This window comes from Sapajus apella, unplaced genomic scaffold (assembly GCF_009761245.1).
Source record: "Sapajus apella isolate SASKATOON/1434 unplaced genomic scaffold, GSC_monkey_1.0 scaffold54, whole genome shotgun sequence".
NCBI classification, from domain to species: domain Eukaryota; kingdom Metazoa; phylum Chordata; class Mammalia; order Primates; family Cebidae; genus Sapajus; species Sapajus apella.
Window position 1 is genome coordinate 8841843 of NW_022436994.1, and position 18449 is coordinate 8860291.

The 18449-nt window shown below is 50.0% G+C and overlaps 1 protein-coding gene across 2 annotated transcripts in view; it reads right to left on the reverse strand.

Annotated features, from left to right (window-relative positions):
* Positions 1-670: 670 nt before the first annotated feature.
* Positions 671-18449, reverse strand: part of ADCY1 (adenylate cyclase 1) — a 109846-nt gene continuing 92067 nt past the window's right edge. The window contains exons 17-19 of one of the 2 annotated variants that reach the window (XM_032244282.1): positions 14672-14786; positions 12509-12633; positions 671-10164 (exon numbers count right to left, since the gene is read on the reverse strand). In XM_032244282.1, the coding sequence (XP_032100173.1) occupies positions 9862-10164; positions 12509-12633; positions 14672-14786 (543 nt within the window). In that variant the 3' untranslated portion in view covers positions 671-9861. Of the gene's footprint in view, positions 10165-12508; positions 12634-14671; positions 14787-16597; positions 18011-18449 lie in introns of those variants that run through there. The other variant, XM_032244283.1, reaches the window with a different exon arrangement.

An 18449-nucleotide genomic window follows, 5' to 3' on the forward strand; every position in this document is an offset into this window, starting at 1 on the left:
ACATGAGGTGAAACATTCTACAAAGATGAATGTAAAATGAACTTATCATTGCATCCTGAGCTAGAGTAACTTCTAAGAGACCAAGGAAGCAATACTATCTCAGCAAGATACTCTAAGATACAAGAAGGGCTAGTAAAATAAAGAGTTTATCTTACATTTTAAATATGATCTAAAATGTCTTTAATTGTGAGTTTCAAAAAGGTACACGAGTAAAACACTGGATGTGAATAGCATGTAATGGGTCAGGAGTGGTGGCTCATGCCTGTAATCCTAGCACTTTGGAAGGCCAAGGCGGGCAGATCACCTGAGCACAGACCACCTGAGCTCACCTGAGCACCTGAGCTCAGAAGACCAGCCTAACCAGCATGGTGAAACCCTGTCTCTACTGAAATTGCAAAAATTAGCCGGGCATGGTGGCATGCGACTGTAATCCCAGCTACTCGGAGGCTGAGGCAAGAGAACGGCTTGAACCCGGGAGGTGAAGGTTATAGTGAGCTGAGATCACACCACTGCACTCCAGCCTGGGTGACAGAGCCAGACTCAGTTTAAAAATAATAACAACAGTATGTAATGGGGGCATAACAGGGTTTAGTCTACATGGGGTCACATAGTATTTAATACTTTGAATAATAAAACTTCCACCAGAAGGTATGTGAAACAGGCAGGAGTGTCTTTAAAACATCCATATAACCATTTATTTTTCCACTGAAATGGCCACAGAGTTTAGTCAAGCAATTTTTTCCCTTTATTTTTGTTAAATAAGATTCCAGAAAGTATAGTGCAAACACTCAGTAGAAAAGTTGCAATTAAGAAATGTACATTCACATTTAACATTTCAGTCCATTCACTTTTTTTAAAATAAAAATAGGACAAATTATTCAATTACTTGTCTCAATTTAACAATCTTGAAAAAGACTGGAAGGTACTCTACAGTGTTCAGTTGACATAAAAATAGACCCGTATTGATCATACAAATCTATCATGAGAAGTTACCCAGTGAGAGTGAGTTATTGTAATTCTGAATGTAGTCATCGTGTTTCTCACTTCTACAGAAGCATCCTCGGTGAGTTGTATTGTGTGAGAAAATGACACCCTTGCCCACATCACTCTCCGTTCCATAGAGGGACACAACCCTATCCAGCTAAACCCAGAAAGACATAGGTGCTTACACTTTTCTCAGACAGCAGAGAAAATCCCAAAGTGGGCTTTGGGCTTACCTTAAACAGGAATGGAATCCACCACTACGAGATGGTCATAAGGATATTGTTGTTTGCTCGGGGGGTGTGCAATCGGCATAAACAAGGATGGTGGAGGAAGAAGAGTGGTGACTAAAGGGAGGTGATGAATAATAAGTGCACAAGCTACACAAGCTCAGGTTCCACGGGCCTCGCCATGGCTCCCGGGGATGCTCTGCAGCCAGCAGGTGGATGACCTGAGGGCGGGCCCGGGTCTGTCCCTTTGTGCATGCAACGTGATTTCAAATTCAAACTAAGTTCCATACCATTAGAAGTTTTCATGGCATGCAGTTCCAGAGTGCAAATGGCTTGCATATGTGCAGTTTTCACAGGGATGAAGGCAAGACCACTCATCTCTCCCACACTGGGTGTGTGCCTCCTAGTGGACAGTTGTATGCAAGAGGTGGCGATGGGCTCCCTCGGGATCCCCTAATGTGGGAATTGTCCCCTGAGACTTGTGCTTCATGTGCCTGGGGCCCAGAGTTGGGTGGGGGGTTGCTGGTGGGAGGTGAGAAATAAGTTCTGGCTGCCATCAGGCCAGCTTCCCACTGTGCTCGCCCAGGAGGTGGATGCCCATAGGCAGGACAGTCTGAGAAACTGTGGCACAGTCCCACACGAGATACTTATTCAGCCCATGAGATTTGATAGATGTCTTGGGAGTTCGTCTAGGCTATAATCTCTGTTTAAACATTAATTCTCAATAAGGGCCTGAAAGCTCTTTTGAAAGCAACCTATCTGAAAGTCTGAACTGCCTGGTACCAGCAGGAGTGAGAGGAACCAATGCCCAGGAGAGTGTCAGGGGCACACATGCTCTGGTGGTTGTCAAATCTCTCACCATCCATCATAAAGCCCTCTCTTGCCTTCTGAACACTTCTGCTGAAATCGGCCCTTTGAATATCCTCTAACCCCTGGGAAGGCACCTGGACCCACCTGTACCTCACCAGTAGCATATGACAATAACATTAAATGGCTCTACAGCAGAGGAAGACAGAGTAAAAGTGGTGAATTCAACCAATGGCCTTCCCATAGCTCGCAGAACTCCTGACCAGAAACTGGGAGCTGGGTTGACTCAGTCTAAGGGAAGAAATGGTGTGTAGTTTGGGAGTGTCTGGGGGTGCCACCGTTTCTCCCCATTTGATGTCAGAGAGGCATAACAGAAAAAGACGGTAACAGCTCTCCTTGTTTAAGGAGGTTCTGCATATTTGAAATTACACACAATGACAGTTTGGCTCCAACAGAGTTTTAGAATACAGCCTGATATAACAAAATAGGGATTTTTTTAAGCCTAATATTTTATTTCCTTGCTGAGGATCAGTTGTTAAACGAGAAGGAATTCCTCTTACCCAAGAGGAATTGCATTGCTTTAATTTAGCAACGTGAGACGAGGCCTGTCAGTGCCAGTGAGGACTGAGGCACCTGCTCTGAGGGCGGGCAGTCAGAGTGAGTCCTGTCCACTGGGGGCCAGCCTTGGCTGCATTCAGAACCCACATGCTGAGGTGGCCGCTCCACCACTTGGGCACTTGCATGTGGATGAACTAGTTATCCATCAAAACCAACATAAATTTTGCAGATGTTCCTGCTGGCAAAGAGGCACTCAACGTAATGGAAAACAAGGGCTTGGAACTGGACAGAGCAGGAGTGGAAGCTTGGTCCTGCCTCTCAGGGCCGTGTGACTTTACTCAAGTCCCTAACCTCTCTGGGGCTCAGATTCTTCACTGTCAACATGAGGAGTATAATACCACCTCCCACCACGGGCTGTTCGAAGGAGACTGACATGAAGCACACGTAAGGTGCCCAGTTACTGTAAAGCTGGACTTGGATACTAGTGAGGAGTGTTTCCTTTATTTGTGGTCACAGCAAAAGGCCCATGGAGATGGTTGTAGCCAGGCAGGTGGGCGACAAGTGCCTTTCCCCTGTGGTTACCGGTGTAGTAATAGAACATATTGAATCTAGTGACGTGTAGAAGGAAACTCACTGATTTCACAAAGAACAAAGGAGTTGTACCTAAAATAAGTGACCCCTGTTAGGTACCAAAGACACAGCATTAGGCCAGGTGGCTGCCACTATGGTCAATTTTCTAATTTCTTTTTTTTTTTTTTTTGCTCTGTCGCCCAGGCTGGAGTGCAATGGCGCGATGTCAGCTCACTTGCAACCTCTGCCTCCCAGCTTCAAGCAATTCTTCCATCTTAACCTCCTGTTTAGGTGGGACTACAGGCTCCCACCACCAGGCCTGGCTAACTTTTTTCTTTTCTTTTTAGTAGAGACAGAGTCTCTCCATGGTGACTAGGCTGGTCTTGAACTCCTGACCTCAATGATTCACCTGCCTTGGCCTCCCAACGTGCTGGGATTACAGGCTTGAGCCCCTACACCCAGCCTGATTTTCTCATTTCAAACAGAAAGTCCATTGTGAAGCACAACCCAAGAAGGCCACCTGTCTATTGTTGCTCCTCCACTGCACATCTGAGAGACTGACACTGACGCACACTCCAAATTGGCTCCCAGGAACTAGAGGGGAGCTGGAGGACCAAATTCCTGCAGCTGGCACTGCCCTGAGGCTCTCTCTACAGGCTTCTGTGCAAACCAAGACCCTCCGGCCTCCGACACACAAAATAACCAACCAAACCAAAGAAAATGGAACCTAGTTAGTGCCTCAGTGTCCCTGGACTTCAGTGCTGATGTCGTAGATTATAAAGTTGACTCAATGTCTGAGGTGCTGCTGCCCCTGCCCACACCTTCTCCTCTGATAACAAGGATTTTCTAAGGGAAATCAAGTCAGGGCACTCGGGGACCGTTTGCCTAAATGCCCTGTGTGGTGGCTATCTGGCTGTATTCAAATTTAATTTTGTTCCCCATATTTGAATCCCATGAACAAATGATTAATTTTCATTTGGCTTATGCTGAGCAACACACAGATGTGCATGACGCACATGACAGGAACATGTGTTCACACATGTAACAGGCATACACATGGATTTGAATTAAGCACAGCCTCTAGTGGAGTATCTGTTTTTTAAGGTAGTGAACAGACTGCGTATGGAACAGAAGAGATTAAATTTTCAGAGAATTTTAAAGATACAAATATATGCATCATGTCACAATGGCATGTTGTTTAGGGAAGTCTAGCCCCAAAATGTGTGGCACCTGAAAGTGAATTTCATTTTATGGAATGGACCACGGAGGTGACAGATTTCCTCACATTCTAGCACAGAATCTGCTTTCGCTAAGTGTGTGAACAAACAGAAGAATAAGGTAGGAAGCCCCTCGAATACTTTCCAGTGTGGGCCCCAGGGCTCCCCTAGGTGAGTGGAGAGTTCCTGGCTCCCCACCGTGTGTCTGTCTGGGGCTGTGCTCATGGGCACTTGGCCCTGTGCCAGAGGAATGTCTATGTGCAGGAAGCAGCCACCCTGCCTGGGGCCCTGCCACCTGCTGCTGGCCCCCAGCCTGCCCCGTCTGCCTCCAGGGACCCCTCTGCCTTCACAGCCCTGGAAGCCCTGCATCTAGCAGACCATGCCCGTGCTCTCTCCCAAGTGCTGGGCCTGCCCTTCAGCTCCTTGCTGTCAGTTCACACAGAATCACAGACACTACAGCTTCCAAATGCCCTGTTGGCATTCATCCCCCCAACAGCAGAGCCTGACCACCCTCAAATCACCCAAATCCATCTGTGGAAAAACTACAACTCTGGGAAGAGAATTACTTCTGCTGAGCCTACTCAGCCTTCCTCAAAGTCTACCCTGGGCTCCATCCCCACCTGCCCACTATGCAGGGGGAGCAGTCCTCAGACCCTGCCCTTGCTCCCGAAGCCCCCACCCAGGGAGGCTCCTTGGCTCCAGGCCCTCCCCCAAGGCTCAGTCCAGCTGGGTCACTTGTCTCAGCCCACCTGGCTCTGCTGGACTTGGTGGGTGGAGTAAGGGCCGGGACCGAGAAAAGTTGAAGCAACTCCATTCCCCTTAATGCCCATTTTGCCAAGTATGGACACCTGCCTGCAGCTTCTCCTGCCTGGGGCCAAAGACCGTGGAATGATTTGTGTACCGATGGTTATCTGGGGTAGGTGAGCTCCTTGAATAAGAACCTTCTCTTGGTCACCGCCAAGCTCAATTTGAAGGCCTAAGCCACCCAGTTTGACCTTCTCACACCCAGGCAAGCCCAGCATGGGGCCCTTGGGTCTGAACAGGTGTCCTGTCCAGAGGGCTCTTCTGCCAGAATGGTACCAGCGTTGTGGAAGGTGAATGGGGACAGCCTTCAGAGTGCCACCTTTTCCTTAAAATGGCGTTCCACAGGTAAGCCTTGATATGTTATCCTTTAGGCTGTGCACCAACAAACCGTGCAGCATACCACCATTCGTCAGTGTGAGTACTGAGGCCATCAATCGAACAGATCTTGGATGGGGTGAGTGCCTTTGCCTCCTTTCTTCCTCATCCAAGCAAGGGTGTAGTGACAATGACCTGCCGGGGTTTAATGCCGGCTCTGTCTGCCCACCACACCTGGGTGCTGAGCTCTGACCAGCCGGGGCAGCCCAACCCACAGGAACTGCGGTGTCAGAACTGGGCTTTGGGAAGGGGTGGGGGCTTTGGGAGTGGCAGCTCCCCGCCCCCCACCACCCCAAGCCAGAGAATGGGGCAAACTTGTATGCATGGTTTATCTCTAAATTACCAATCTGCTTCAGACCAGACTCGTCTGTACAGTATAGAGTTATTGCTTCTATGACAGGTGTTCTAGAAGCCTTGGTGGCTTCAAAGTCTGAGAAACACGGACTGGCAACTTGGGTTGCTGGGTCTGTGGGGGCATCCACCTGCAGGATAGACACCCCGCAGGTGTGGACCATCTGGGCCGGCATGGTCCCTGCAAGCGACTGGAAGCATTCCGGGGCTGTGTTCTACTCTACGGCATCAGGCATGAAAGGCATGCAAGGGTCGCAAGGGGAGCACACAGGGTCATTTCCAAAGGGCCACAGCATGGCCAAGCGGGGGCTGAGGTGGGTGTGGGGCTTGTCTTCATTTTTGGTACGAGTAAACAGGCAGCACCTGGAACTGGTGCACTATTTACAAAGCCTCTTCAATAAATAATTTAGAGAATTCTACCCGAATGGCTCTAACGTTTGTACATGAATATTGTACACAGTTAAAAATAAATAAGGCAATATAATACAGTTTTCTCACAAATAAAAAGGAAGTTGTTTTTTACCAAACCCCAAGGAACATTATGGCTAAACACAGTTCCTGAACTCCCAGGAAGTGGCTGGGATTTGGAGTTGCTGATGATGGAGATGTTTGCCCCTGAAGTGGAGACCTTGCCAAGCCTGCCATGGGGTCCTTTCCGGAACAGTCGTGAGCCCAAAGAAGGCAGCATGGTCCTGCGACGGCTTCCTCCTGCTGCCCTACACGTGGCCACACCTTGGGCAGCTTCCAGGATGTACATGTGTTACCTCCCCGCTCTGTGGATCCCAGCACAGCACAGCGTGGCTGGCTCTCTGCTCAGTCTCATAGGCCAAACCAAGGTGTCACCGGGTGGGCTCTGCTCAGGCCTGGAGGCTCTGGGGCAAATCTGCTTCGGGCTCACTTGGGTTGTTGCCAAACTCAGTCCCATCTGGTTATGTTAGCGACACCCGGCTTCCTTGCTGACTGGGGCTGGGGTTGCCGAGTGGCCTCTGGTGTTGGCTCCCGGGCCCTTGTCTTTAAGCCAGCAGTGATGGAACTGTCTCTGTCACACTTCAAATCTTTCCTGGCTCTCCTGCCTCCCTTAGCCATTTCAAGGGGCCATGTGACTGCACTGAGCCTACCTAGATAATCCAAGTTCTCCTCCCATCCTTAGATCCCTAACAGTAATTCCACTTGCAAAGTCACCTTTGTTGTGTGACTGAGCCCTGGCCACAGGGTTTAGAACTGGGGCATGGGCAGCTTTGGGGACCACTCCTCTGTCTGCCCACCACCTGGATGGCCCAAGGTAGGCAGCAACAGTGGGGGCAACAGGATTGAGGAAAACCAGGCTGTGTCAGGGGCTCTGCACCTTTCTCAACAGCTCATGGGTCAAGGACAGCACCGCGACGAGCTGGGGGATCCAGGGCAGCCACACTCTCTGCCACCACACTATGCCCTTACGGGCTCCCTGTGGCTCCTGTCTGAACTGACTGCTTCAAATCCGGCTGGGATAGACAGGTGGATGGATGAGAAAATCCTAGTGGAAAGGGGACCATAAGGACAAATCATTTGTCCAGAAGAAAGGAAAGCACAGGAGCAGGGACAAGGCAGGGCCTGGAGGAGGGGTTGACAGCAGGGCCCCAGCCAGGTTCTCAGCCCACAGCCGGCTCAGACCAACCCTGAATCCTCAGGATGAGCCCACGAGCCCTCAGAAGCCCTCTGTGGCAGCCTGGAGGTTCCACATGAACATAAGCTCCTGTGGATGCCCCAACAGCAGCGAGAGGACCTGCAACCCTCTCCTTCTGCCCTAGGAGCTCATGGGAGCCCAGCCCCCACTGGCACAAGGTGATGCCAGAACACCAGGGGCGTGAGTGGAGGCGGCATGAGGACCACCCAAGGAAGGTGAAAGCTGCCCGGCCTTCGCCCTCAAAGTCTCCAGTGGGGCCACGGGGTCAGCCAGCCTGTGGGGTCATCTGGCGTGGCCCGGGAGCTCCCAGTCATAGCCAGGGGAAGGTGCTAGAAAGGCATTGGTCAAAATCACTCTGCAGGAAGGTGCCTGAAGACCATCCCTTCTCTTGCACCATCACAGAGGCCACAGCCCTGACCAGAGAGAAAGGAGGGCGGATAGTGCTCCCTACAACCCCGTCTAGACACCTAGTCCACACCCTCAGGACAGGCAGATGGGACCCTGCACACAGTCTCTAACCACCTCCCCTGCCCAAAGCCATCCACCCTGCCCACCTCTGTCCAGACTCGTGTCTCAGCTGGGGCCTCCAGGCATCACTGCCCTGGCTGCCCTGCAAAGCCCCAGGGTCTGGCTTCCCCCAGCTATGGCCCAGGCCCCAGTGCCCCCGCATGGCCACACAGCTGAGACAGGGTCAGGCTCTTCCTGTGCAGGAGGCCGCCTCTGACACACAATAATGGCAGCACCCAAGGACATCACCCACCTGCGCAGACAGAGATCAGCCTGGAACAGGTCCCACACACAGGTCTACACTCCAGGGAAAGAAGTCTGGGCTTCTCTCTGCTCCTTTTCTGAAAAGTTGTGGCCCTCAGGAAGGGGTTACAGCTGTTGAGGAGCAGTGAGGAGGGAGACCCCCAAGCCTGCTGGCTTTGAGCAGAGGCAGGGCTCAGGCCTCACGTGCAGTCCAAAGAAACCTCTCTGACCACATGTTAGAGTGGTGGGTCTTTGGACGTTCCCCTACTACAGTGCCTATCCAGAAGCTTCCCTCCTGTCTCTAGTCACCTTCCTCCCTGTGACCGAGATCCAAGGTCTCCACACGCCAGACCTCTCCTCGCTATTTCTGTAGTCCCTCGCCATTGGCCCTACTGGACCCCTGTCCCCTCATTCTCATCTTCATCTTCATTGTGACTATTTAGACACGCACGTGGGAGGCTGTCAGACGTCAACACTATCACCTGCAGTCAATTTCCCTGCAAATTACAACAGAGACACCTGCACTCACGACCGTCGGCCAATTCTGAAACTTCGTCCTGGAGGGTTGATTCTGCCGGAGAAACAGCATCTTCCATCAAGGAAACTTGCTGATGGGTGTGAGGGCCGCTCATATTCAAAATAAGTGGAGCCTCACACTGCGGATAAATGTAAAGGATCCAAGATGCCACAAGGAAAGGAAGGAATGACACATTTCGTCTTCTCTGAACAAGCACAGTGCCGACGCAGGATGGGGAATGTCCAGGTGTTTTAGGAGCTGGAAGCCATCGGCGGAGGGGTGGAGAATGCACAGGTGCAGCAAGCCGATGCTGGCCTTGGTTGTGGAGAGGGGGTCGCAGGGCCCCCTGAGAACTCCAGAAGACCTGCCTCTGGCTCTTAGCAAAAAACCACAGTTGAAAGCCAGCAGCCACCACTATCCATGCAGTGAGAGGCAGCTTCCCAATTCTCCCCAAACTGTCCAGTCCAAGAGTGGACAGCTCTGTGCTGTGCCAGCACTTGTGACCTTCCCAGAGAGGCCTGACTTCCCACTCTGGCTCTTGAAGCTGCTGCCCAGACCTGGAGCTGCCTGTATGTCAGGTCCCACCACGGCTGGGTGGACAGGGCTGCCTCAGGCCACACTCTCAGGGAGCTCCTCGGTTGCTCTGCCAGCCACACTTCAGTGGCTCTTGCTGTAACCCTGGTGGATGCTCTGAAGGTCTTGATGTTGATGCTAACCTGGCCAAACCTGAACAGGCCTGCTGGAAAGTAACAGTGCTCCCTATGCCACGGAGGGGAGGATGGAGTGGGCGCTTCTCCAGTGAGGCCTAAAAGTGTGCGCAGTTGGGTGTCCTCCCCTCCCCGAGTCACTGCTGTGCTGCGTCTGCTGGGTGGTTGGCCCTTGGGCCACAGGCCACGCCTGGACAATGCTCCGCCTCCACCCTGGCCACTGGCTCCCTGCTCTGCTGGTCTTGCTGGTCCTGGCTGGAGCCACCGTGGCCAGTGTCACCCCCGGAGCATTCTCACCCTGTGTGCACCCCAGAGGCCCACGTGGGCTCCACTAAGCCTCCTTCCCAGCTGCTGCAGAAGGCAGGTACTGGCCCTGGGGGTGTGGAGGGAGCCCAGCCCTGAGTGAAACTCCAGGCATGGGGCACACTGGAGGTCGTCTGCCCTGAAGGCCAGCTCTACCATATGGATATATTTTCCGCTCCAAGCCCAGGGACCTGATTTGGGAGCCGTTTCCATCAGTCCTGCCTTCTAGAAAGTATGTCAGCATCTCGCCTTTGCCCTTGACACTGACTTTGCCTCGGCACACAAAGTGGTAGGGGCACCTTCTCAGCAGCCGGTGGACTTCCTCAGTCACCTGTTGATGGAGAGAAGTGAGTGTTACTCCAGGGCAATGAGGGGGACTCCTCTGGAAAGAGACCAGAACATTCCATCCTGCATCTGTCACTGTTCACCCTGACCGCCCAACCCTGGCACTGGGATGCGGCTTTCCCAACTCAGCCTGGCAGCCAAGGCCCCTTCTCTTGCTGAAATCGCTCGGGTCACTATGTAAAAAAGACACAGCCCTGCAAACCAGGGGACTCAGAGGAGTCTAAGGGGCCAGCTCCAGAAGAGACTCGCTGCCTGTTTCCTGGACAATAGGAGGAGGCAATGTTCACTGAGCCGAGAAGCGTGGCCCAAGGAGCACCCAGACAGGCAGGCAGGTGGGCAGAGCTTACAGGGACCTGGTACCAGGTCTGGGTGTGAGCTTCCATGGTGGTTCCATGCACTCCATGCCAGAGGCTGCATGGCACCCAGCTCCAGTTGCTGGAGCAGAGAAGACCAGAATTGGCTCTCTGGGTTCAGGGCTCTAGATGTTTACAGTGGGGCATACAGAGTGTAGGGGGCAGAAGGTTACCCCCTCAGCTGGAAGGGACAGCAAAGAGTAGAGTCTAGGACAAAGCCACACTTCCAACTAACTTCTGGGGGCAGCGGTGTGGTGTCAGTGGGGGTGCAGACCAGCCAGTTCACAGAATGCTGGCACAGCTGCCTCTGCAACCCTGGGTCAGGGGAGGGAGGAACCAGCATATGGAGGGCGGCGGGTAAACTGCCCACAGAAAACAGGGACGTTTCTTGACAGGTTAACAACCAGCATTTTAGCTCAAAGAATTTACGTTTCGCAAAGTTAGAAAAAAGATATAGAATGAGGAAATACTTTCTACTAGATACAATCAGTCCTGTGAACAGAGGACACGATCGGTGTCTCTGCGTCATGTTGGAGGAATGATCTTGGAGCTTCCTCTCTTCCTCCCTGTCTCCCTGGCTGCTCCTCCCCCTCCTACAAACAGTCATCAAAACCCTGGCATCTTTCATTAAAAGAGCTCAATCCATGCCAAGCCCATCTTCTAATGCCCAGAGCTGCGGAGGGTGGCCCCCATCAGCATGGCAGGGCTGCTAGGAAGCCTAGGCAGGGGAGGGAGGACAGAGGCCCTGTGAGTGCAAGGGTGACACATTCCAGGCAGCCGGGAGACACCTGGCAGGGGGTTAGTCAGAGGCCACCAGTGAACAGCCTGTGCATGGGGCAGGGGCAGGATAGAACAGTGGCAGGTTCAGATCTGATTTTAGAAACTTAAAAATGCTGGTGCAGGGCAGGGGCCAGGCTCGGGTGGACAGAATGGGGCTCTTACGAAGCTCTCCCCTGGAGAGTCCGGTTTTGGGAGAATCCTGCAGAAAAGCGCAGGATACAGTCATGGTAAAAAAAAATATACAGCACAAAGTTCTGGAGGTGGACGGTGGTGATGGAGGCACAGCCACGTAAATATACTTAATGCCACTCAACCCTACACCTAAAAAGAAAGATGACAAATTCCATGTATACCTTACCGTGATACAAGAAATTTAAAATAAAAAAAAAAAACTTTAAAAAAGAGAAATCAGAAGTGCAGACCTGCTCCACGGAAGCCCCGTCTATGTTCTGAGCAGGAGAGGAGAGCCCCAATGAATATTTTGACCTACTTGTCCCTTAAACTGCACATGAATAGCTGCTGTCATGTGCCTGGGGAACAAGCCTTCCCTCCATGGCCTGTGGAGACCTGCAGTTCTCAGGGAGGTGGCTGCAGGGCTGAGTGGCCCCTCATAGGCTCCATCTTACTTGTGGGGGCTTCATCCTGGTGGTCATCAGGCCCGAATCAAGTTTCAGGTTTGTTCTAAGGGAAATCCCAGAAGCCAGACCACACTCCTCCACACTGAGGAAAAGCAGAGGCCGCTGCCTTCTAAACCTTTCCATGGCTTTTAGAGGGTGTCAGCCCACCTGACCTACCCACAAGTTCCTAAGATGAGGTGGACACACACAGCACCTTTCAAACACACATGAAAGCCCTTCCTTCTTATGGCAGCCAGGCAGGGGCCGGAAACCTGGGACGTGCAGGGTGAATGACAGCTGCCAAGCTGCTGGGACCAGCAGCCGGACCCAGTGACTCAGTGTTCCACTGCTGCACCTGGCCACCCAGGAGCCAGCCCTCAAGGCTAAATGACAAACCAAACAGCAAGCTCAGTATGCACGGGCCAGAATGCCTCCAGAGCAGACAGACCGAAATATGCAGCTCTTTCTGCCCTGCTACTTACGGGCTGCAGAGTAGGGATTCAATCCTGGCCCCCTGTGCCTCAGTTTCCTCACCTGAAGAATGGGCACCCATGCCTTGGGGGTTTCTGGGTGAACTGACCTGGATTCTGCCCTGGACCCCTGTGCTGTCCATCCGACTGGCCACGTTGACTGTGTTTCCCCAGATGTCGTACTGGGGCCTGCGAGCGCCAATCACTCCAGCCACCACCGGCCCAACGTTGATGCCTAGAAAACAGCCCCCGCACAACCTGTCATCAGTGGGAAAACTGTAACTCATCCCACCAGATCCACCAAATGCACCTGATGCTGCTCCTGGTGGAGAAAAGCTGCTCCTTTCAGGGCCTTGTTTCCTGGGGTCTCCTAGCACCAGGCTCCTTCCTGAAGCATCACACACAGCACCACAGAGAGGCAGCCGCCCTGCTGCACAGGCTCCCCCGGGCAGGGTCCCGACATGACACTGCCCACTGCACTGGGGAATAGCACTGGCTGTTCAAAACGAGTCCTGATCCTGGAGAAAAGTCCCCTTTCCTGGAACAGCAGCCTTTGTGCGGAGCCTTGCCAAGGGAGCCACTCAGAAGTATAGCCTTTCAGTCTCTGTGATTACAGGGTGTGTCCCCAAGTGCATCCTCTCTTCCAGAAAAACAGCAGCGTTGGACCTTTTCTCAGAATGTGACCCTACGGCTATTTTAGAGCATGGGTCTCAGAACTAAGCAAGACCGTACAGAATGCTCTGAAGGGAGGGGACAGGGTACCTTCTCCTTTTGTAACTCAGTGTCCAACTGGCCTCTGGACAGCTGCAGACCAGCTGAACAGCATCACAGCAACCCAGCCACACCCATGCTCCAGTCACACCTTGTGCAACTTTCTGCAAAGTGCTCACCCTCTCTGAGCCTGGTCTTCCTCCCCCGTAAGTAGGGCACACACCAGGCTGCGATGCCCCGCCCATCCTCAGAAGGAGAGCAGGGGGGCCAAGCATGCTGTCAGCTCTCCCGTGAGAGGTGGCCGGTGGCAGCCACCTCCTGCAACTGAGGCTCTCTGGCCTTGGCCGAAGCCACTTCCTATCTCCCCCTTCCATACTTGTGAACTAACTTTTCTGAATTTGTCCTAGTAAATTCCTCTGATCTCCTGGGCAGGGCACAGGGGGCAGGGCTGGCAAGGCATGGGAGAAGCATGGGAGCAGGGCACACAGTGGCGTGAGCTGGGGCAGGCGAGCATGGGAAACTCAGAGAGGAAACCCAAAGGGCCACTTTCCAGATAGCTACAGCTGGTGGGAGTCAGGAAGCCCCCCGTTAACCCCAGGCACCCCACCCACATAAAGAAGACTGGGCTAGCACCAGCCTGATGGGGAGAAGGGCCCTTAGAGACCTTGGTCCAGCCCCACTGCATGACCAGGCACTGAGGCACAGGGCCAGGCTTGCCTGGTCCTGTTGTGGGAAAGTGAGGAGTAGAATTTCTCCAACCCACCATCAGATCAATTTCCAGGCACATCAGGAGCTCTGCTGACCAGAGCCCAGGGCCCAGCTGTCGCTCTGCCCCTGCCCTCTGGCCAGATACCACACCTGAAGCCGAGCTTGCTTTTCAGGACATCAGAACTCCACGGCTCTAAGTGGATCACTCGCCACCCTTCACATTCATACGCAGCTCCAAGGTTTGTTTTTAAGGCTACTGCATGTTTGAATTCTAAAACAAATCTCTAGTTTAACTGTATCCTGGACTAGTAGAAATTTTTTTCTGGTAAACTGTCTACCTCTCAAGAAAAAGTGAATTTAGGATTTTAAAAAACCCAACAAATCACAGTTTTATAAAAGCTAGAAAGGAACTGGGCATCCAGTGGTTTTTCCTCCTCATGACACAGGTAAATAAAGGTGCCCAGGAGCGCAGTGGGGCTCCCATCAAGGCCTTTTTCTGGACAGCCCATGGGGCCTCAACTATGTAGCCATGGCTGTTGAACAGAGAAAGGGGCATTTTCCTTCAGCTAAGTGTGGACTCAGAGGAGCATCTGAACGTCTCCAGGACAATCAAGATTTCTAGTATGTTTCCTGAGCTAGACAATGAATCTTCAAAGTCCTACGTCATTTTCTGAAGCATCTTCACTTCCACCAGCACTTCCAGGGGCAACTCGGTACACAGGTCCCATGCCCTCCTGGGTGGCACCACCCTCCTTCCTGTAAGACCAGGGCACCTCATCAGCTGATCTCACCCCGAGGCAGGTGCAGGAAGGGTGTTCCCCATGGATGGACAGGATAGGTTTAGAACCACGTACCAACTCGGAGGACGAAGTCGTTGTAAGACTGGTAGTTGATTTCATCCAGAACGTCAAACATCTCAATGGCAAAGTCCGCCAGTGTGCTCAGGTGGGAGGAGATGGACTTCTTAGCCTAGGCATGAACAGACGGGGTCATTACATCTGGACGGCGCAAGGCAAGAGGGGGCCAAGGACCAACCTGCAGTGGTCAACAGCCGCACTCTCAGGGGCAGGCTCTCTGGGTGCCTGGCTACAGGCACATGTATCATTCCATTCTACAGGCAGGAGACTAAAGGAGAGGCAGGGTATTGGCCAAGCCCTAGCTCCTGAGGGGCAGAAACAGGGCCCACCCAAGACTGCCTGCTGGAGTAGGGTGGGGTGACCCTTTCCAGTGGGAGACCCGGTGTTCAAACTCCAGCTTGGACAGCGTTGCCACTGCCCATGGCAAATGAGCAAAACAAGGACAGAGAAGCATGCCAGGGAGTCGGCAACTTCCTTCCTTGAGATTGAGGCTGTACCATCCTGTACGTGTGTGACAAGGTAATTTCTCTTGTAAAACAGTGACAGTTGTAAGGTTTCTAATTTTTATTTTTAAAGGGAATTTTATTAGTGCTCACAATCAGGAAACTAATGCTTTTTAAAAATTAACAGACTTTATTTTTAGGGCAATTTTAGGTTTACAGGTAAGTTGAGCAGATAATAGAGAGTTGCCATATTTGCCTTCTTCCCAGAGTTTCCCCCATAGTTAACGTCTTACTTAAGTGTGACACATTTGCTACAACTGATGAATCAATATTGGTATATTATTATTAACCAAAAGATGTCATTTAATTAGGCGTCACTATTTTGGTGTTGTCCATTCTGTGCACTCTAAATGCATGACATGTATCCGCCATGACAGTATTACACGTGATTCACTGCCCTGAAAATTCTCCCTGCTCTCTGTTCATCCCGCCCCTCTCCCGACCCTCAGTAACAGCTAACACTTCTACTGTTTCTACAGTTTTGCCTTTTCCAGAATTTCACATCGTTGGAATCATACAGTGTGTAACCTTTTCAGACTGTTTTAACGTAGCAACGTGTATTTAGGTTTCTCCATGTCTTTTCATAATTTGATAGCTCATTTCTTCTCACTCAATAATATTCCACCTTACGGATATACCAGAATTTCTTTATTCATTCACCTACTGAAGGATACCTAGTTTGCTTCCAGTTTTTATTATGAATGAAGCTCACGGACATAAGGTCTAATCTCGTTTGGAAATTACAAAAAAGTGCAATTGCTGTGTCATATAGTAACATTATCCAACTTTGTAAGAAACCACCAAACTCTCTTTCACAGTAGCTGTCCCATATTTCATTCCGACCAGCAGTGAAGGAGAATTTCTGTTGCTCCATACCGTCACTGGTTTTTGTCTCGTCAGTGTTTTGGATTCCAGCTATTCTGACGGATATCTAGTGGTATTTTATTGCTGTTTTCATTTGCAAATCCCTGAAACATGCGATGCTGAGCATCCTCTCACATGCCTATCTGTCATCTGCATCTCTTTTGGTGAGGTGTGGGCTTCAATTGTTTGCCCACTTTTTAACTGTTCTTTTTTGTTGAATTGTAAAGGTGCTTTGTGTGCTATAGATACGAGTCCCTTATCAGACAGGTGGTTTGCAAGGATGTTCTCCTAATCTATGACTTGACTTTTCATGCTTTTGACAATATTTTTCAGAGTAGGAGTTTTAAATTTTCATGAAGTTCAACTCACCAATTTTTTCTTTGATGAATCATGCTTTTAGTGTTGTACTGAAAAAGTCATTGCCAGGCTCAAGGTCATCTAGATTTTTCTCCTATGTTAACTTCTGAAAGTTTTATGGTTTTGCATTTTACATTTATGCTTATTGTCTATTTTGAGTTAATTTTCGTGCAGAGGTTAAAGTCGGTATCTATACTTCTTTTTTTTTTTTTTTTTGCATGTGGATATACAGTTGTTTCAGCACCGTTTGCTGAAAAGACTATCTTTCCTCCATGGTATTGCCTCTGCTTCTCTGTCAAAAACCAGTTGAACATATTTCTGTGGGTCTATTTCTGGGCTCTCTTGTCTGATGCTCTTATCTATTGCCTATTCTTTTGCCAATGTCACACTGTCTTGATTACTATAGCTTTATAAGTCCTGAAGTTGGGTAGCGTCAGTCCTCTAGCTTTGTTCTTCTGCTTCAATATTGTGTTGACTGTTCTGCATCTTTTTACTTTCCACATAAACTTAGGATCATTTTGTCAATGTCACAAAATATCCTGGTGGAGTTCCGATTGGACTTGTGTTAAATCTACAAATCAAATTAGGAAGAAGTGGCATCTGAATGATACTGACTCTTCCTACACAGGAACATGACTCCCAATGACTGAGACCTTTGATTTCTTACATCAGAATGTTATACTTCTGCTCATATAGATCTTGTAAATATTTTGTTAGAGCTATACCTAGTATTTCATTTTTTGGCTACTAATATAAATGGCATTTTGTTTATAATTGCAAATTCCAATTGTTCACTGATGGCATATGGAGAAACAATGAACTTTTATAAACTAACTTTATATCCTGGAACCTTACTACAATCACTTCTTAGTTCCAGGGACTTTTTTCTGTTATTTTTGTTATTAATTCGTTTTGATTTTCTACATATACTGTCACGTCATCTGCAAGCAGATTCCTTCCCAGTCTGTATGTCTTCTATATTCTTTCTTGTCTTACTGCCTTCCAGAATAATGTTGAATAGAAATGGCGAGAGAGGATATTTTCGCCATGCTTCCCATCTTAGGAGAAGCATTTAGTTTCCCTCCATTAGGTATGTTAAGCTGTAGGTTTTTGCAAATTTTTAAAAATCAAATTGAGGAAGTTTTCTTCTATTGCTAGTTTCTTCAAAGTTTTTTTTAAAAAAACCAGGAATGGGTATTAGACTTAAATAATTTTTCTGCATCAATTGATATGATTATATAATTTGTCTTCTCTATCTTGTTGATTTGATGAATTTCATGAATTCATTTTGGAATACTGAAACAGCCATGTATATCTGGAAAAAAATCCAACTTGGTTTTAGTGTATAATTCTCTTCAATCATTATCGAATTCAGTGTGCTAATATTTGTTGGGAGTTTGTACGTCTGTATTCATGAGAAACACTGGTCTGTAATTTTATTTTTCTATGTCTTTGTCTGGGTTTGGTATTAGGGTAATGCTGGCCTACAGAATGAGTTAGAAAGTGGTCCTTCTGCTTCTGTCTTCTGGAAGCGATTATAGAGAACTGGTGTCATTTCTTTCTTAAATGTTTGGTAGAATTCACCAGTGTATGCATCTGGATCTGGTGCTTTCTGTTTCAGAAGATTATTAATTATCAATTCACCTTCTTTAATAAATCTAGATCTACTCAGAATAATTATTTGTAATTATTCACAGTTCTACTGTGGAAAAGGAGAGTGCAGCGCTGATGCGAGAGTAGAGAGGGGCAGGTGGGGAGGAAGGTGGGGCTGCTGGGGAGGTAGGCTGGTGGGGAGGAAGGTGGGGCTGCTGGGGAGGAACCAGGCTGCTGGGGAGGTAGGCTGCTGGGGAAGGGAATGGAACAGGGGCAGGGAGAGGGTTCTGGGGTGAGATGTCTAACAGGGCAGAGCCGGGGCTGAAGGAAGTTCCTGCGACCAGGCTTCAGTGCCGACTTTCCCAGGAGATTGTGTCTGGAGTGAGCCAGTAACAGACAAAAACAGCACTCAAGCTGCTCCCGTTATCCAAACCCCAGTATAGGAACCCACCCAGGGC